The 19,439-nt window shown below is 37.7% G+C and overlaps 1 protein-coding gene across 2 annotated transcripts in view; it reads right to left on the bottom strand.

The window, feature by feature from the left end:
- The window catches only part of PUS7 (pseudouridine synthase 7), a 50,906-nt gene that overhangs the window by 12,749 nt on the left and 18,718 nt on the right, over positions 1 to 19,439 (bottom strand). The window contains exons 6-12 of one of the 2 annotated variants that reach the window (XM_043965137.1): positions 17,019 to 17,036; positions 15,237 to 15,348; positions 12,905 to 12,982; positions 8,000 to 8,128; positions 7,426 to 7,551; positions 4,046 to 4,107; positions 1,458 to 1,618 (exon numbers count right to left, since the gene is read on the bottom strand). In XM_043965137.1, the coding sequence (XP_043821072.1) occupies positions 1,458 to 1,618; positions 4,046 to 4,107; positions 7,426 to 7,551; positions 8,000 to 8,128; positions 12,905 to 12,982; positions 15,237 to 15,348; positions 17,019 to 17,036 (686 nt within the window). The remainder of the gene's footprint in view (positions 1 to 1,457; positions 1,619 to 4,045; positions 4,108 to 7,425; positions 7,552 to 7,999; positions 8,129 to 12,904; positions 12,983 to 15,236; positions 15,349 to 17,018; positions 17,037 to 19,439) is intronic. The other variant, XM_043965139.1, reaches the window with a different exon arrangement.

Genomic DNA, 19,439 nt, shown 5'->3' with positions numbered 1-19,439 from the left:
AACTCAGGTACTCCTGAATCCAGGGCCAGTGCTCTATCCACTGCGCCATCTAGCTGCCCCATGATTTTTTTAAATTAAAAAAAATTATTTATTTTATTTTTAATTTAGTGATTTTAAGAAAAAGAATTTGTAAATGTATAACAAACCTAAGAGGGCTTTCATTTCCACATTCTAAGCAATTTCACTTAAAACAAGTTCAATGAGGCAACCAAATGGCTTTGTTTGCCATACAAGGGAAAAAAAAAACCACTACTCAAAATAAGTCTACGGGGCGGCTAGGTGGTGCAGTGGATAAAGCACCGGCCCTAGATTCAGGAGTACCTGAGTTCAAATCCGACCTCAGACACTTGACACTTACCAGCTGTGTGACCCTGGGCAAGTCACTTAACCCCCATTGCCCCGAGCAAAAAAAAAAAAAGTCTAGATTAGAAAAATCTAAATGTCAGTTGAAGTTTATCATATAAAGCTGTCATGATTTTACCAAATGCTTAATATACAAAGCAGGAAGAGGGCAAAAACATGCCTTCAGTTTCATTCATGATAAATGTAAATTTGTTTTGTTTCATGCATATCTTTATAGTCTACCAAGAGTCACACCTCTTTTTTGGTTCTAATAAAGGAAAGACAAAAATGCCAATGGCCAATCCCTCAATCAGAGAAGGTCTGGATTTTGCAACTTTAAATTTTCTCAACTAACAAGGAAGTCTGTCTAATGGGAGAAATCACAAGAAATGAATTAGCTAGGAAATCTCCATTAGAAACACTTACTAGTTGTGTGACCCCGGGCAAGTCACTTAAGGCCAATTGCCTCACTTAAAAAATAAATAAATAAGTGCCTTGAAATCAAATGGGACCATTTTTAGCCCCTGTATATCCATTTCCTAAGATACAACATTGTATACAGTAGATAATTCTTTTTGTTTTGTTTTGTGTGTGTGTGTGTTGTTGTTTTTTTGTGAGGCAATTGGGGTTAAGTGACTTGCCCAGGGTCACACAGCTAGTAAGTGTTAAGTGTCTGAGGCTGGATTTGAACTCAGGTCCTCGGGACTCCAGGGCTGGTGCTCTATCCACTGCGCCACCTAGCTGCCCCATACAGTAGATAATTCTTAAAAGTATTTACTGAATTAATTACTGCCTATTCCTATTTTTTAATCATAAAAGTATTTTATTATTTTCTAGATACATGTAGAGCTAGTTTTCAACATTTGTTTTTATAAGATTTCTAGTTTCAAATTTTTCTCCTTCCCTCCCCCCTCCCTGCTTATTCCTATTAAAACCACTTTGTCCATTTTCTATTTATGACTAAAAATAAGTGATATAAATTCACCTCCAGAATGAATTTTTCTTCTTTACCTCTTGCCCTTAAAAAACCCAACCAAACGAAAACCACCTCTGACAGTTGGCACCGAAAAGATTGCCTCTTAAAGTCATTGCCTAACTTCACAAATCACACTCACTATGCCAAATGCAGACACAATATTCTTCAGTCCATATTTTGAAAGTCCTCGAAGCAGCTGCCCTTCCACACACCTTTTGACAGGTAGTTTTTTGAGGGCAGCATCAGGATCTTTGGTCTTGGCCCATTCTTCTCTGCATTTGACCAAATATCCCTTTTCGGCTGCAAAAACAAGTTGGTGGTAAACAATTCAATCGATACAAATCCTTCTCAATCTTAAAATAAAATGCTATTTACAAAACACATCCTTGGAAACTTCAAAGGCAGAGTCATATGGACAATACCACTGTGCTGAGAGCTAACCAGAGATGACTGCTTTTTCTCTTCTCTCTGCTTTTTTTTTTTTTTTAAAGTGAGGCAATTGGGGTTAAGTGACTTGCCCAGGGTCACATAGCTAGTTAAGTGTTAAGTGTCTGAAGCCAGATTTGAACTCAGGTACTCCTGATTCCAGGGCTGTTGCTCTATCCACTGTGCCACCTAGCTGCCCCATTTTCTCTGCTCTTTTAATGCAGTACTATTAAACTCATTGGGCAAATTTTCTTCTAATGAAGTGACTAAGCTATCTGTCACAGAATCTTGGGCCTGAAGTTCAAAGGGGCCTTAGAGGTTGTCTAGCCCAACCCTCTCATTTTATACATGAGGGAAGTAAGGTTCAGAGAGGTTTAAATCTGACCACGGTTAGATAGTAGCAAGTGGCAGAGCCAGGATTTTAACTCAGACAAGTCCTATCATTCCAGGTTCAGGGTTCTTCCATTTTCTTTACACCAGTGCTGAGCAATTAGCAAAAATGTTAGCACTGTCAAAGTAATTGTAAACTCAATCCTTTTGACAAAGTCTAATTTTAGGAACACTTTTTGGCAAAAATATTATAAAGTGTTTTTAAAAAAAAAAAAGCCCTAGGCTTTACAAAACCATAAGGAATCAAAAGAATGAAGTTTCTCTGTATTATTATTATTTTTTTTAGTGAGGCAATGGGGGTAAAGTGACTTGCCCAGAGTCACATAGCTAGTAAGTGTTAAGTGTCTGAGGCCGAATTTGAACTCAGGTCCTCCTGACTCCAGGGCCGGTGCTCTATCCACTGCGCCATCTAGCTGCCCCTCTCTGTATTTTTAATAAATATTTGTTAATTGATCTATTGATCCTAATACTTTTTGTTGTTTTTAGAAGCACAGATTTCTTTGTGCCTAAAAAGGAACAGGCAAGTGTTACAGCTGACACCTACCTATTCCTTCATGATGACTAGAATGTTAGCCAAATCTGTCTGAGGGTCCTTGGCTAGAGATTTATTTAACCCCCAAAGCATTAAGAATGAATTATTTCTCAATGAGTAGTTCTTCAAGTTCATCAGCACTGAACTTGGTGAAACTCCCCCAAATGAGCTAATGACAAATGTCATTGTGCTGACAGCTAAAACAAATAGGACCTTCTGAAAGCAAGGGATCATATAAAGTGTTCGTTTTTGTTTATTTGTGGGACAATGAGGGTTAAGTGACATGCCCAGGGTCACACAGCTAGTAAGTGTCAAGTGCCTGAGGTCAGATTTGAACTCACATCCTCCTGAATCCAGGGCCAGTGCTTTATCTACTGTGCCACCTAGCTGCCCCCAGGGATCATACAAAATGAACACTGCAAAAAACCTCTATCACATTGTTCTAGACCTTGGCCCAAATAGACACCATCATTTGGCTAATGGGCATGCACACTGCAGTGCCTAGGGACTTCCCAAATAAATTCCAGGTGTCTGTCTTTAATCCATGAAAGAGAAGACGGGCAGAGAAACAGAAGTCACAGTGGGGTCTGTAAAAGTTCTTGACCTAGTTAAGGGATGTGATCTGGTCTGGGAAGCACCTCCAAGGTCCCTTAGGGAATCCCATACAAAAAACAAGGTATGCTTTCCACAATCACTGCACACTGGCTCTTCAGCGAGATGGGGCCAGTCTAATTGGATGTGAGAATTCCAATACTCTAAAAGTTCTCCTACATAGCATATGGTTAAAAGGAGATGGACCGAACAGCATTTTATAGCAAATTGTGAGCTCTTACATAAATGCCCTGCTCTAAAGCCTCACTGTGGCGTGGAGGTGACTCCTCAAAGGCAAGAGTATGAGTATGAGCTCTGAGAAGTCCTAACCAAGCTGGAAATACTTCAATAAAGGTACAATTCCAGTGACAAACTACCTTTATCTGTCATCTAAAGACTAGTCCAGGGGCATCTAGGTGGCACAGTGGATAAAGCGCTGGTCCTGGATTCAGGAGTACCTGAGTTCAAATCCAGCCTCAGACACTTAACACTTACTAGCTGTGTGACCCTGGGTAAGTCACTTAACCCCCACTGCCCTGCAAAAAAAAAAAAAAAAAAGACGAGTACAGCTAAATTTAGAAAGGTTAATCACCAGATTGGCCATAGAAACTCTTGTAGATCATTGGCTAAGTCTCAGAGGGACTTCAATCCGTGACAATAGAAAGAGTATAAACTCACGGACCTTTTCATTTTAACTATGAATTATAATGCTTATGTAAACAGATACACAATGAAATAAAGTTTTTTTTTTAAATAAGAAACAAAAACTTATTTCTGAAATGCCTTACCTCCAGGACGAGGTTTCAATATTAAATCTACAACTTCTTCCCAGCAGTTTTGTAAGATGGCTCTGAAATTGAGGAGATCATTTACTTTACAAAATTTTGTATTATAATAGTGGTTTTTTTTCAGTCAGATCATGTGTGTGCCAAGATATATATATATATAACAGTATGATAAAGGATAAACAGATTCTAACAAAAATGTAAAAGGATAAAATAAAGAAGAAATGGTTCCAGCTGTTTAGCTTTTACATTTAGCCTAGCCCGAATTACCACATCATAGATTTAAAATGTTAAAGCACATTTATAGTACGAATCTTAATCATCTGGGCATCAGTAGTTGTAGAAAACGTTCTGGATAAAAGGGATGAATCAGTGCTGACCCTAAGACATACTCTTAAACTTATTTCCTTTAATAAATAAATCCCTGGTGATGTAACCACAATTTCTGACCATTTACTTCATTCTCATTCAAGAGATCTACAGAATATGCAAAATAACAACTCCTTTCTGGGAAATCAGTCATTAAATTAAAGGCTGAAAACAGCTTTCTTGCAAATTTTCTTATTCTTAAAAAAAAATCACCACCTGCACTATTCCTTATTAGTGTGCTCTGACATTTTAGCACATGTTTCAAACATTCTTTTTCAGTACTCCTTGCATCCTCCTAGTCTGTTACAATTCATTCTTTGTTGTTGTTGTTGTTCTTGAATAGAATTTTATTTTCCAAAATATATGTAAAAACAAATTTTGACATCAATTTTTTTTAAAACTTTGTGTTCCAACTTCTCTTCCTCCCTCCCTTCCCACCTTCCACCCACAAGAACTCGAGCAATTCAAAATAAGTTATACATGAATAGTCATGGAAAACATTCCCATATTAGCTAGGTTATGAGAGAAAACAGTCAAAAAAACAAAACTTCAGATTAAGGAAGTGTCAAAGAGGAAAAAATTTTTCAAAAAAAAAAATGTGTTTCCATCTGTTTTCAGATACTATCAGTTCTTTCTCTGTAGATGGGTTGCAATTTTCATAAGTCCTTCAGGCTTATATTGGATCATTGCCTTGTCAATTCATTCTTTAGTGATGTTGCTGAAACTTCATGAGAAAGAATGACTACCTACAAGTCTTTAGGATATTGCCTCTAAAGAACATTAAAGCCTGATTTTGTGTTGTTACCAAAGAAAAAACCTGTATTCCATACCCTTTAATTTCTCAGGCACTTAACTCTGACTGGATGTGAAGAGATCTGGACTCAAATTCCAGTTCTGCTACTAACTAGCTCATTTCTAAAGTGAAAAGCCTAGCCTCACACACAGTAATAACCCTAGTAGGCCTATGACCTAAAGAGATTTTTTTTTTAAAGTAAACAGATAAAATTTGTGCTATTTGCACAAAAATATTTATAGTAGCTCTTTTTGTAGTGAAGAAGGACTGAAAACTTAAGGGAGGCCCATCAGTTGGAAAATGGCTGAATAAATTATGGTATGCAGTTGTAATGAGATATTGTGCTGTAAGAAATTATGAGAGGGATAGTTTTAGAGAAGAAACCTTGGAATATTTGTATGAACTGATGCAGCATGAAGTAAACAGAACCAAGAGAACAATTTATAACATGGTAAAAACAAACAATTGTGAAAGCCTTAAGAACTGATTAATGTAATAACTCTGTCATTGCAGAGGAACCATGATGAAGCATATTTACCCACCCTCTGACAAAGGTAATATATTAATCATGCAGAATGAGACCTACATTTTTGGATATAGTCAATATGGGATTTTGTTGTGCCTGACTATGCGTATTTGTTATAAAAGTTTTCAATTTTGGGGGATGGGTTGGAGGGGGAGGTGAGAGGAAGGAAAAATAACATTAATAGTTTTTTGTTTTGTTTTGTTTTTCTTTGCGGGGCAATGGGGTTAAGTGACTTGCCCAGGGTCACACAGCTAGTAAGTGTTAAGTGTCTGAGGCAGGATTTGAACTCAGGTACTCCTGAATCCAGGGCCGGTGCTTTAACCATTGTGCCATCTAGCTGCCCCATAAATAGTTTTTTGAAAAGTTAATTTTTAAAAAAATATAAAAAGGCTGTACAAGGTCCCTTCCAGCTCTAAAATTTGGTGATTTTAAATAGCCGTCTTATATACTGTATTATTCTTTTTTACTAATGATAATAATAATAATAATCCATTGAGTCAAAGTATAAAAAGGATTCCCAATCCTGGTCTTGCCATATTAGATGTTGAAAATTAGTTTTAAAATTCCTACACAGTGATTCCCAAATGATAAATACTGTTGGAATTGTGAACTGGTCCTACCATTCTGGAGAATAATTCAGAACTATGCCCAAAGGGCTATAAAAGTATGCATACCTTTTGACCCAGTAATACCAAAGAGAATAAAGAAAAAGAGAAGGGTCCTTTTTTGTACAAAAATATTTATAGCAACTCTTTTTTGTGGTGGCAAATAATTAGAAATCAGCTGAGGAATGGCTGAACAAGTTTTGGTATATGATTGTGATGGAATACTATTCTGCTACAAGAAATGATGAGGGGCATAATTTCGGAAACATTTCAGAAAATTTTTATGAACTGATGCAAAATGAAATGAGCAGAACCAAGAGAGTATTGTATACAGTAACAGCAATATTGTAATGATGATGAGCTGTGAAAGACTGATCAATATGATGATCCACAACAATTCAAAAGGACTCATGAAATATGCTATCCACCTCCAGATAGAGAATTGATGAACTCTGAGTATAGAATGAAGCATATTTTTTCACTTTCTTTATTTTTCTTACCATTTTTAGAACATGGCTAATATGGAAATATGTTTTACATGACTTTGCATATATAATAGGTATCATATTGCTCCAATGGGTGGGAGAGGGGCTATAGGGAAGGAGAGAATTTGGAATTCAAAATGAAAATAAAAATGCCTTAAAAATAATTAATTAATGGGGAAATTTTTAAAATGTCATAAGCACCTAAAAATAGATCATGACTAACTTTTAATTTTAAAAACCACATGTATTCCATATAACACTTTTAGGGAAGGGGAGGAGGAAAAAGAAAAGTTTGTCAAAACTCTGAAATAGTTGGGAATCACTGTTTGATAAGAGTGTATAGGCTTCCAGAGGCAAAAACCTTTGACAAATGAGAACCATATTCAAGATCAGGCTCAGAGAGATCAAAGAGTTAAGTGAAGTGCCCCAGGTGACATGGTAAACAAGGACCAGATCCATGAAAAACACCAGAAGTTTCTACCATTTCTTCTACTATTCTCCATAAGGACATTAAATTTACACACACACACACACACACACACACACACACTACAACAAGGTACCTTTAACAATGGGAAACAAACTAATATGAATGAAACACAGACCTTCCAACCTGATATGTGGGGACAGCTGTCGTTCCAAACCTCTGCATCCCATAGTAATTAATGAATCCAATTTCCTTGAGGGAGTTCATTGCTTGCTGTACTTGATGGTCAGTTCCTGTTATATTTCTGCAAGTATTTGAATCACCCAAAGAAAGTTTTATTCCATCAATAGTTGCAAGACCAGTTCACCATAAAATGGTTCCAATTTGGTCACTATTCCTCTCCTTTCCTTCAATTCCTCTCGTCTTACTTTCTAACTTTATTTTGACTCCTTCCTTACTTAATATATTATTAAAGATATGTTAAAAATTTCTAAATTTTGTAACAGAAACTCCAGTTTCTATTGAAATCCTCTATTTGCTTTTTTAGAGGAAAAGCATAATGGCAATTAAAAAAATTGCATTAACTTTTCTGGGTCATTTCCCTCCTTATCATTCCTTTTCTCCCCCCTTGAATTTCTTTGTACAAGTTAACATAAATATGAATCCTTTTTCTCTATCTTCATTCAAAACATTGACCAGGTAAATAAATATCTGAGTGTGGATCTCTCTTCCTCTTGAAAAGAGCTTTTTACCTGAGGACAACAGTGAAATGATTTCCTTGGAGTTCTCCCAACTTCAAAGGGTTTTTCTGATAGCTGAAGTTGCCCAGCTTGAAGTTCATTAAGCACTTGTTCAAATGGGCAAGTCTTTGAGCAGTTATTCTAAAATGAGAAAGGCAAAGAGAAAGTCCTTATCTTACTGGGAAATTCTAGGACATGGGCAGATTATTGGGAACTTAGGCCTAACCAATGTGATCATGGCAACTAAAAAAGGAAGAACAACAAAGAATGGAAGAGATATTATAGACCTCCCTGAAACTCACAAGGCCTGTGGCCTGGGAGACTTAATTAAGCTATTGTTTGTATGAAAAACTTTAGACTTCAGCTATATACTGAAGAAGGATTTAGAAAACTCTTTGGGGATTATTTTATTTTATTTTGGGCTGGGGCAATGAGGGTTAAGTGACTTGCCCAGGGTTACACAGCTAGTAAGTGTCAAGTGTCTGAGGTCAAATTTGAACTCAGGTCCTCCTGAATCCAGGCCTGGTATTTTATCCACTGCACCACCTAGCTGCCCCCTTTGGGGATTATTTTAAGGAATAATCTGTCATGACTATGTGGGAAAAAATGATTCATTTATTCTTTTTCATAAAGAATATGTTTTAGGGGCAGCTAGGTGGCGCAGTGGATAGAGCACTGGTCCTGGATTCAGGAGGACCTGAGTTCAAATCCGACCTCAGACACTTGACACTAGCTGTGTAACCCTGGGAAAGTCACTTAACCCCAACTGCCTCAGGAAAAAAAAAGAAAAGAAAGAAAGAATGTTTTAATGTCCAACCATGACTCCAGAGGACCTGTGATAAGGCATGATACCCATTGCCTGACAGAGAGGTAGGAAACTTGAGGGGTAAATTTGATATACATTTTTGAAAATCTTCAATGTATGGATTTGTTTTGCTTTTCTATTGCTTTGGATGAATTTTGGACAGGGGCAAAAGACAAGAGAGAGATGCCCCCCCCCGGCCCCAAAAATAGGTGACTGAAGCATTTTTTAAAAGCTGGACAGCTTTGAAACAAGAATATTGCATTTAATATATTCTTGAAAATTATGCAAGTTGTATGTAAGAGAGATTTGTGGTTTCATGTACAGTCCTCTGTTTCTGTTCTGTGTATGTGAAAATGCTCATGTTTGTTGCTGACTGTCAAGTTCAGAATAACAAAAAATAAAACAAGACTTTTTATTAGATGTTGTTTTCTTGATTCTGCAGATGTCTGATTCTACTCCCAAAGCTCTAATAGGGAGTTAGGAAAGCTAAAAAAGACGAATGGGAAAACAGAAGCAGGCTCATGCAAGCATGTGAACCCTGCTCTGAAGGGCTCTAATCTCAACATTTCATACCAAAAGAGTATGAAATTTGTAATAAGAATTTCCAATACCTAACATATAAAATAAAACCCTAGGAAAAGTCTGTTTTTGCTGTTGTTCAGTCATTTCAGTCATGTCTGACTCTTCATGAGAGCAGCTGGGTTGTGCAGAAGATAGAGTGTCAGGCTGGAGTTAGGAAGACTCACCTTCCTGAGTTCAAATCTGGCTCCAGACACTTATTAGCTGTGTGACCCTGAGCAAGGCACTTCACCCTGTTTGCTTCAGTTTCTTCAACTGTAAAATGAGCTAGAGAAGGAAATGGTGAACCACTCCAGTAACTTTGCCAAGAAAACCCCAAATGGGTTCATTAAGGGTTGGACATGACTATGAAGTGACTAAACAACAACTACATATTGACTGAACAAGGATAGCAATCAATGTTTAATAAATGAATAATCCAACAGGATGCACATCAGTTACCACCTGCTCAGCAACTGCCACAAGATGGAGGGACTGGCTGTAGAGAGGTTTTAGGTAAGTAGGGGTAAATAAAAAATCATTAAACACACAGTCTCAGAATATAAGCAATGAGCTCCACAGAGTGAAGTGAACCCGTTGAACTGACAGAAGAAGGAAGTTCTGTCTCTTTTGGTTCTCTCACAGGGATCTTTCAACAAAGGCATATCTACTACACATACAATACAAGTATTAATTAAAGGCAGTTTACATGCAAGTCAGGGGATACAGAGATAAAGAAGCTTCCCTGCCCTCAAGAAGTTTACATTCTTCTGTGGGAAACTAACATATGAAAAAGATAAGTCTACATATGATTGTGTGAGGAAAGGAAAGAAAGCGCACTGACAGCTTGGTGCATCAAGAAAGACTTCCCAGGGCAGCTAGATGGCGCAGTGGTTAAAGTGCTGGCCCTGGATTCAGGAGTACCTGAGTTCAAATCTGGCCTCAGACACTTGACACTTACTAGCTGTGTGACCCTGGGCAAGTCACTTAACCCCCATTGCCCCACCAAAAAAAAAAAAGAAAAAGAAAAGAAAGACTTCCCATGAAAGGAAACCCATGAGCTGAGCCTTGTCTGATACATAGTAAATGCTTGATAAATGTTTCTTGGCTAAAGGAAGTAAGTTAAGGATTCTAAGACGTAAAACGGTGAGAAGGGAGTGCATTACAGGTAAGAAGGACAGAATGTACAAAGGCCCATGGGGAGGAAATGGAATCCTGAGTTCAGTAAATAGGAAGTAGGCAAGTTCGGTTGAACTTGTGGGGCATAATAATATGCTAATAGTCTATGTGCTACATAAGAGTCCACAAAAGAAGATGAGCCTCTTTTTGAAGACCAACCAGTCAAAAAATATTTACCAAGCACTCCCTGTGTGCCAAGTGCTATGCCCTGTGCTGGCATATAAAGAAAAAAGCAAAAACAGTCTTTACCCTTGGGACACTTACCTTCTAATGAGGTGGACAAGTAGGTTCAAGACACACAGAGAAGAGAAGGTATGTGAGAAAAGAAGGCAGCGACAACTGGGAGAAACCATCAGATAGGGGAGCCACTGAGCCGAATCCTGAAGGCCTTTTATTTAAATTTTTTTTGGTGAGGCAATGAGGGTTAAGTGACTTGCCAAGGGTCACACAGCTAGTAAGTGTCAAGTGTCTGAGGCTGGATTTCAACTCAGATCCTCCTGAATCCAAGGCCAATGCTTTATCCACTGTGCCACCTAGCTGCCCCCATCACCAGTCATCTTGATCTTTGTCTTGCCACTGGACTTCAATGTCTTTGGAGAAGAGAGTGCAGATCAAAGGATGAACAAGAGGGAAGGAGGAAGAGGTTGTTCAGGGTCATACCTATGCTTTAAGAAAATAACTTTGGCAGCAATGTGGAGGTGTGAGAAAACAATGGCGTTTTGGGACTCCCAGAGGCCCCTGCTCAAGGGCCTAACCTTGCCTGACCTTTCTTAAGGTCAGTCCACAGTCAGGAGAATTTCAAGGGAAATATGGAATGACCTTGCTGACTACCTACAGGAAGTTACCTCACTCAAAACCACACCTACCTGAAAGCTTTTTCCCTCAAAGGGTCTGCCCTCCATGCTCTGACATCAGCACATATAGTGCCGAACCACCCTCAAGTCCAGTAAACCAACAGATTTGAATGATGCTAGCCAATCAGTTTTGAGCAGTGTGGAAGAGTGGGTTCTCTTCCTGACCTCCGCTCATGTGAGTCACTCTCTTGGCTTTTGTTTTTTTGTGTTTTTTTTTTTTTAAGTGAGGCAATTGGGGTTAAGTGACTTGCCCAGGGTCACACAGCTAGTAAGTGTTAAGTGTCTTTGAACTCAGGTACTCCTGACTCCAGGGCCGGTGCTCTATCTACTGCGCCACCTAGCTGCCCCCACTCTCTTGGCTTTTAATGCTCAAGGAGGCAGGACGCAGATTATTCTCCCTCTCCTCTTCCCTAGGTAGGCCTTCTGATCTTTCTCAGCAATGTGCTATCTCTTTCCTAATATTTAATATGCTTTAATAAATGCTTAATGCCCCAAACTGGGGCAGCAGCCTCTAATTTCTAAGTAGCTCTATATTAGAAACCCCAGCTATATTTCCCTAAAACTTGGGACAGAAATAGGGCAACCCCATATAATTTTAAATGCCACAGAGGGAAGATGAACTGGAGAGGGGAGAGACTTGAGGCTGGGAAAGCAATTATTCCAATCATCCAGATGAGAGATAAAGAGGGCAATCTGGTAGAGAAGATAAGCAAGGATAGAATGGAGGATACATGTAGAGAGGTTGGCTGAGGCTAGGAGAAGGGCCACCTCTTCATCAGAGATTGAGGAAATAATGGGGGATGATGTGACAGGGATGTGAAAGGACAAAGGGAGAAGAGGGAGCTCTCTGCGAATCGCTTCCATTTCTTTCTTTCTTTCTTTTTTTTTTTTTTTTGTGGGGCAATGGGGATTAAGTGACCTGCCCAGGGTCACACAGCTAGTAAGTGTCAATTGTCTGAGGCCGGATTTGAACTCAGGTACTCCTGAATCCAGGGCCGGTGCTTTATCCACTGCGCCACCTAGCTGCCCCTCCATTTCTTTTTTATGAAATATGAGGCAAGGCTGATTTATTCTACAACTAAAGAAGAGCAAAAGGAACCCTTCCTTTTTCTTTGCTCAGGGGCCAAGAATCATAATTTATGCCAACAGCAGCAGCAGCTGTGCAGAACATTAGCCACCATCCCTTTCTTGCCACCTAGAGTAAAGGACAGGGCTGCTCTCTGGACAAAAGAAGGCCAGGAGGAAATCTAAATTCAAAGCCCAGGAAAAAGTCCTTTGTAATCAATGAAAGGGGAGGGAAATGGGAAAAGAAAGAGAAAACTATAAAAAGGCTCTCTCTCAAGAAGCCTGTTTATAAATATATACAACTCACTCAAACAACTCAAAATAGGAGAGTAAATCAGTGAGAGCAGAGGAGAGCTACAGAACAGCAGCAGAAGTTAAATCTGAAAAAAAGCAGCAAGCACTCTACCTTTAAACAATTATTTACCACAAAAATAAGCATCATTAATCTGTACTTACTTAAGAACAGCAATCTCTTGAACAGTTATTGCCCTTTTGTCTTTGGTTCCCATGTAGGAAAATATGTTTGGTTTAACTCTGATAAAAAAAACAGAATAATCAATTAATTAACCAACATTCATGCTAATGATAACTATCTGAAATTGTATGCATACACTCCACAATTTGTCTAATCACTGTCCAGTCAACTGACAGACATCTACTTTGTTTCTAGTTCTTTGCTACCACAAAAAAACGCTGCTACAAATATTTTGGTATATATAAGACCATTTTTTGTTTCTCTGACTTCTAGCAGTGGGATCTCTTGGTCAAATGACAAATTGCTCTCCAGACTGACTGAATCAATTCACAGCTCCACTGACAGTATATTCGTGCACATCTCTTTTCACAACTCTTCCAACAATGACTTCCCATCTTTGCCAATTCATTTGGTATGAAGTGGAACTTCAGTGTCATTTTAATTTGGAATTCCCTCATTATTAGTCATTTGGAGTTATGTTTTATATAACTTTTAATAGTTTGCAATTCTTCTTTTGGGAAGAGTATATTCATTAATTTGAGAAGATTCATTCATCTTGGCTATCAGATTATCAGAGATATTACAAAGGTTCCTTCCCCTGCTGCCCCCCATCAACAGCTACCTTTTTATCTAAGCTGTATTGATTTTATTCATGAAAAGGCTTTTCAATTTAATGTATCTTTTTTATCTTTCATAATTGCCTCTCTAGCCAAAGCTATGAAAGGGTACTTCTAATTTTGTTAAGAGTTTGACCTTTTTTATTCAGGTCCTCTCTCCACTGTAAGATTTATTACAGTTTTCTCTGTAAAGTGTTGGTCTAAACTGAAATTGTGCCAAAATGCTTTCCCATACTTTCTGCAATTCTTGTCAAATAGTGACACGATGAATTATTTAGTTCAGATGTGTCTAATTCTTTATCTGGTCAGTTCCACTGATCTACTTTTCTACTTTTTAAAATCAATACCAAATTAAATTATATTTTAAAGCAGTAATTATTAAAATTAGGTCCACAATTCTGATTCTTTCTACTTTATTTTTTTACTATTATCTCCTCAAAATTCTAAATCTTTTGTTCTGAAAAAATGAATTGTTTTTTAAAAAATATATTGTTCTAAAAAGTATTCTCTTTGTAGTTTGATTGCTGGCACTAAATCTGTAATTTAACTGTAGCATCTTTTTAATTATATTGATAAAGTTCATCCATGAACAATGACTATCCCTCCAATCATTCAAGTCTTTAAAGATTTTTTTTTTTTTTAGTGAGGCAATTGGGGTTAAGTGACTTGCCCAGGGTCACACAGCTAGTAAGTGTCAAGTGTCTGAGGCCAGATTTGAACTCAGGTACTCCTGAATCCAGGGCCGGTGCTTTATCCACTGCGACACCTAGCTGCCCCTAAAGAATGTTTTTCAATTATACTATAAGACTTCTTTTCTAGGTGAGAATCAGTTTTAACTTTTTTAGGAATGGAATCAGCAAAAAAATTCTAAGAGTTGTGTGTACAGTAAAATGAAATTTCTATAGTCATTTAAATAGAGATTTGTGTGTGTGTGTATGAGAAAGGTTAGTTTATATTGTAAATTGTATGTTAATTCTCAATTATCCATATGTGCATTATTCATTTCTGGCAAAGTTTTTATATCAGATATCTGGCATCTGCTACAAGTCATCTCTGGTTCTCAGTTTCTTTATCTATAAAATAAGAAGGCTAGACTAGATGATATCTAAGGACCCTATGGCCAAAGGCAATTTTTCTACTAGCCTAAGCAAAAAGAAGGTTTATAGGATCATAGATCTATAGCACATCTCATGTTTGTCAAAGGTCATCCAGTTGAACCCCTCATTTGGGGGTGGAGGGGGCAATGAGGGTTAAGTGACTTGCCCAGGGTCACACAGCTAGTAAGTGTCAAGTGCCTGAGGCTGGATTTGAACTCAGGTCCTCCTGAATCCAGGGATGGTGCTTTATCCACTGTGCCACCTAGCAGCCTTCAGCCCCTCATTTTACAGATGAAAAAACTGTGATACATGGGGGTTAAGTGACTTTCCCAAACTCACAAATGTAGTCAGTGAGAGATAAAATCTGAATCCAGCTCCTCCGACTCCAAAGTCAGTGCTCTTTATAAAAAAAACTATTGTAGCATACTGATATAGATGGGAATGCACTATTCAAAAAATTATGATGTTAATTCCAAATGCAAATAGAAATTACTTTTCTATTACCCATTTCTTCAGATTACTCCTACCACAGCCCCTTCATATCATTAGCTCAATTCAAAATCATCCATGTTTTGATAGTACATAAGAAATAAACTAACCTCAAAAATTTTGAAAGTACATTAATAGCGTCCATGGTGTCCTTGTTTTCCTTGTATAATACAAAGTGGCAGTAACTTCCCCTAGATTTCGGCCAAGAATGTTTTCTTGGATCTTCCAAAGCAAACAAACAAAAATAAACACATTTAACCATAGCATGAAAAGGCACCACTGTTGTGAGCTTCCTTTTTTTGTGATACTATGAGTACTCAATTACTTGTTCCTGAAATAAGAAATTGATCTAAAACACCAGCCAACACAAGTTATCAGTTATAGTCTAAACTGACCTCCTGGGATGTTCCAAGACTTGTTCTGTGGCTTTGGACAATCACTTAACTTGCCATAAATGTGATGAGATAGGAGTACTGGGAAGATGCCTATAAATTGATCAGTGACCTGCACCTGCAAGTTGCTATAGGAGGCCCCATTGATTCTGAGAGCCACTTTATAAAAAGTGTTGCTGGCATCTGAGAAGCATCACCCTCAGTTCCATAGGAAGCCCTGGTTAAACCCGAATATATAACAGGCTTTGCTAAGACCCACTGGTCTGGGGCTTTTCACAAGGACTGAATTAAGTCTTATGTTCTGTAATAACAATAGAAATATTTTTTAAAATGAGATAAAATTGGCTTTTAAAAAAACATTTCTAAATGCTCCTTCCCTCTCGAAAGTTTAATACCAGCACTACATATGCTATATATCAATCTGGACCTCCCACAGAAATCTCGTGGGCATATGAGGTCTGTTTACCATTTCTGGAGAGAGAGGTTGGGAATGAAACATGATTAAATATACTTGCAAGAACTGCTGCTCTAAATATTTTAGACATTTTTTCTTACCAGAGTAGCATACATTTCATGAACTGCTAGAGCCTGGTTTTTAAAACACTCAAGCTATAAAGCTATTGTTTTAAATCAATTTAAATCCATATTAAGATCTAGGATTAAATAATTTACAGGTTTTGGTTTGAGCTATGCCTCAGAGCTGACATTTTTTTTGGGGGGGGGTAGAGCTGAAATTTCAATGGTACAGAAACAATATACTGCAGCCTGGAAAAATCTACCAATGAACAGGCTACACCTAGATATATCAAATGTGTAATATACATGGGTCTTATGTAATATATATATATATATATATATATATCACCTACAGTCATACATTTCTTGCACAGTTGTTATGAATCAGGGAAAATATAAAAGGATATAAAATGAAAAGATCTTTTATTGATGGTTATTCTTAAAAATATTTCACTCATTTGTATGTTAATATGGATCTCTGTTCTTCCAAAAGTCAGATGTTTCTGTTAGCTGAAGCTACAGCTAAAAATTGTCTTGCAAAAGAAACAAATGATATTCTTACAGACTTGTGGTTTTAGCTGAGGAATAAGGAACAGAGGAATGATAAAATAAATGTCCTGAATTCTGCCTGAGCAGGTAAATGAAAGGACTCATTATTTAAAAGCAATTGTGTGAATGTAGTAATACCAGCATGAAACATGGCCTCCTGAGAATATACAAATGTTTTTCTGCAGGCCTTCTATACCTCAATCCTAGTTCCTGACCTGGGCTCTCCTTCAAAAATTCCCCTTTCCAATCCCTCCTCCCACCCCTAAAAATATTCCTCTGAAAATTTGAGACATAAGCATTGTTAGTTTTTATTTCTAACTTCATGTTACTAAAGCAGAAATTTCTCTGATTTTTATTAGCTTTCTAGCCAGCAAATCCATGCATCAGAATCACTGGCATTTTATTTTATCTACATGGAATGCCAACAGCTCTTACCTGTGGCGGTTCTGACCTCTGTCCAAATGCACAGCAAAAAGAGCATAAGAGAGCAACGTTTAATTTACAGGCATGTTAAAGTGCTGTAGAGGTGAACATGCAAAGGTATGATTGGATGTACATTTCCATGGCACCTAACAGTGGTAGCGATAGCAATTCAGAAAATTATGCAATGGAACAACATTGCAGAGGCAACAGTAAATGCATGGAGGGGGCAAGATAAATCACAGGCATAACAAACCTCCCTGTAGACAAAATAAATTGGGCCTCAGTAGCTTATTGACACTCAAACCCTTCACAAGAAGCTTGTTGTGTACGAGAGAGAGAGAGAGAGAGAGAGAGAGAGAGAGAGAGAGAGAGAGAGAGAGAGAGAGAGAGTGTGTGTGTGTGTGTATCCCTGGCCATAAAAACCAAGAACCTTTCCCAGACTCTATTAAATACAGTTTTCAGAGAAAAGTTGAAGATGTGAAATAAAATGCTGCCACATCCTTAGTTTTGTTTTCCTGTATATAATTATCACAGAAAAACCAACCACTTTTTAAAGTGGCCACTGGGTCTAGGTCTCTTACCTAGTAATTCTACATTCCCACTTAGATGTAAGGAATGAATATAGGCACAAGGCGAGAAGTGCTAGAAAATACTATATGTGAAAAGAAAATTAACCTATTGGGATTTAAGTTTCATTTATACACCTGCATACTCTAATTAGCAAGGTCATGACAATAATAAGCAAAGAGTTACCACTTTCTCACATAAACACACAAAATACATACAGGTATCACAGTCTAAGTAAACATTATATAGAGAGTTTAAACTTCACAGAATTACATAGGAAATGAATCCAATGACTTCCAAGGTATTTAGAGTTAAGAAATACAATGAATATGTATTTTGCCTTCGTGACATTCTAATCCTTTTGTCTTAAAGTGATATGGAGTTCCTAAATTCAATAATAACGATAATAATTTGCTTAATTATTTTATATTAGTAACTAATAGTAGCTAACATTTATATAGCACTTACTATGTGCCAGGCATTGTGTTAAGCCTTAACACAACTCTTACTTTATTTATGTTTTATTAATTTTATTTTATTTATTAACTGTTAACAACTATTACTTTATCTATTCCTTACACAAAAATCCTGGGAGGTAGGTGCTATCATTATGCCCATTTTACAGACGAGGAAACTGAGGGAAACAGGGATTAAGTGACTTGCCCACCTTCTACCTGAGGCCAATTTTGAATTCAGGGTTTCATGACTCCAGGGCCAGCACTATGTACACAATGGCGCCATCTAGCTGCTTCTGTTCTCAATTCAAGCAAGAGGGATGGGAATGGGACAAGATCTGTGATTTCATCAAGTCCCTCTGCCAATTCAGGGTCTGCACCTCCTCATCAACGTAAGAGTCTTAGAGAACTGCCTTGAACACTGGGAAGTTAAATACAATCAGTATATATACCAGGTGGCACTCAAACCTAGTTCTTCCTGATTTCAAGACAAAAGTTCAAGCACTCAAAAAATTTTCCCCAAGAGGTTTTGGGGAAATTTTGTAATCTCTCTTCTGAATGAAAGACATCCTAGAGTACTGAGAAATTTAGAGTTCAGAATCACTGATCTAGACTCAATGGAATTTTTCTGGCTGGAGTTTGATGGGTCAGATAGCAGTATCTTCCCAGTGATGGTGTCTGATACTGATGCCCAGCTCTCAAAGATACGGTTCTCAGTCAGAAGTAAATGGAAAGCAAAGTTCTGATTTTGGGGAGATTCATGTGTGCAGTATAGTGACTTCAAGTGTGGGAAAGATGTTTATGGTACAAGGAAGAAAGTAGGATAGGCCAGGTTGGAATCCTGGTGTCGAAAAGATACTGCCCAGTAAGTAAAACAAAAGTAAACTTAAGGTGGAGTCCTATAGTTCTTTACAAGCAAAAATTCCTATTGTACTACAATGCTGAACATGGCACAGGCTGCTGAGCCACTATCATAGTTAATAACAGGAGCAATAATAACAATAATAATATCATTTTTATTATATGTTAAGGTTTACAAAACCCTTTATAAATATTATCTCATTTTATCCTTACAATAATCCAGGGAAGTGGGTGCTATTATTATCTCTATTTAACAGATGAAGAAACTGAGGCAGAAAGAAGGCAAATGACTTGCCCTGGGTCATGTGGCTATTATATGTCTAAGGCTGTATTTGAACTCAGGTCTTCCTGACTCCTGATCTAGCACTCTATCCTGATCATTTAGTTCTAGCATTCTGGCTCAGACCAACAATTCATACAATGCTCTGACCTTCCAAAGGATAACATTCACCTTCTCTGAAGGACTGATATCATGAACATCATTCACTGAACAAAAATTATATAGTCCTACAGATGAATAAGAAGTGGACATGTAGGGGGCAGCTAGGTG

Source organism: Dromiciops gliroides, chromosome 5 (genome assembly GCF_019393635.1).
Source record: "Dromiciops gliroides isolate mDroGli1 chromosome 5, mDroGli1.pri, whole genome shotgun sequence".
Classification (NCBI taxonomy): domain Eukaryota; kingdom Metazoa; phylum Chordata; class Mammalia; order Microbiotheria; family Microbiotheriidae; genus Dromiciops; species Dromiciops gliroides.
This window is presented reverse-complemented; position numbering and strand designations above follow the sequence as displayed.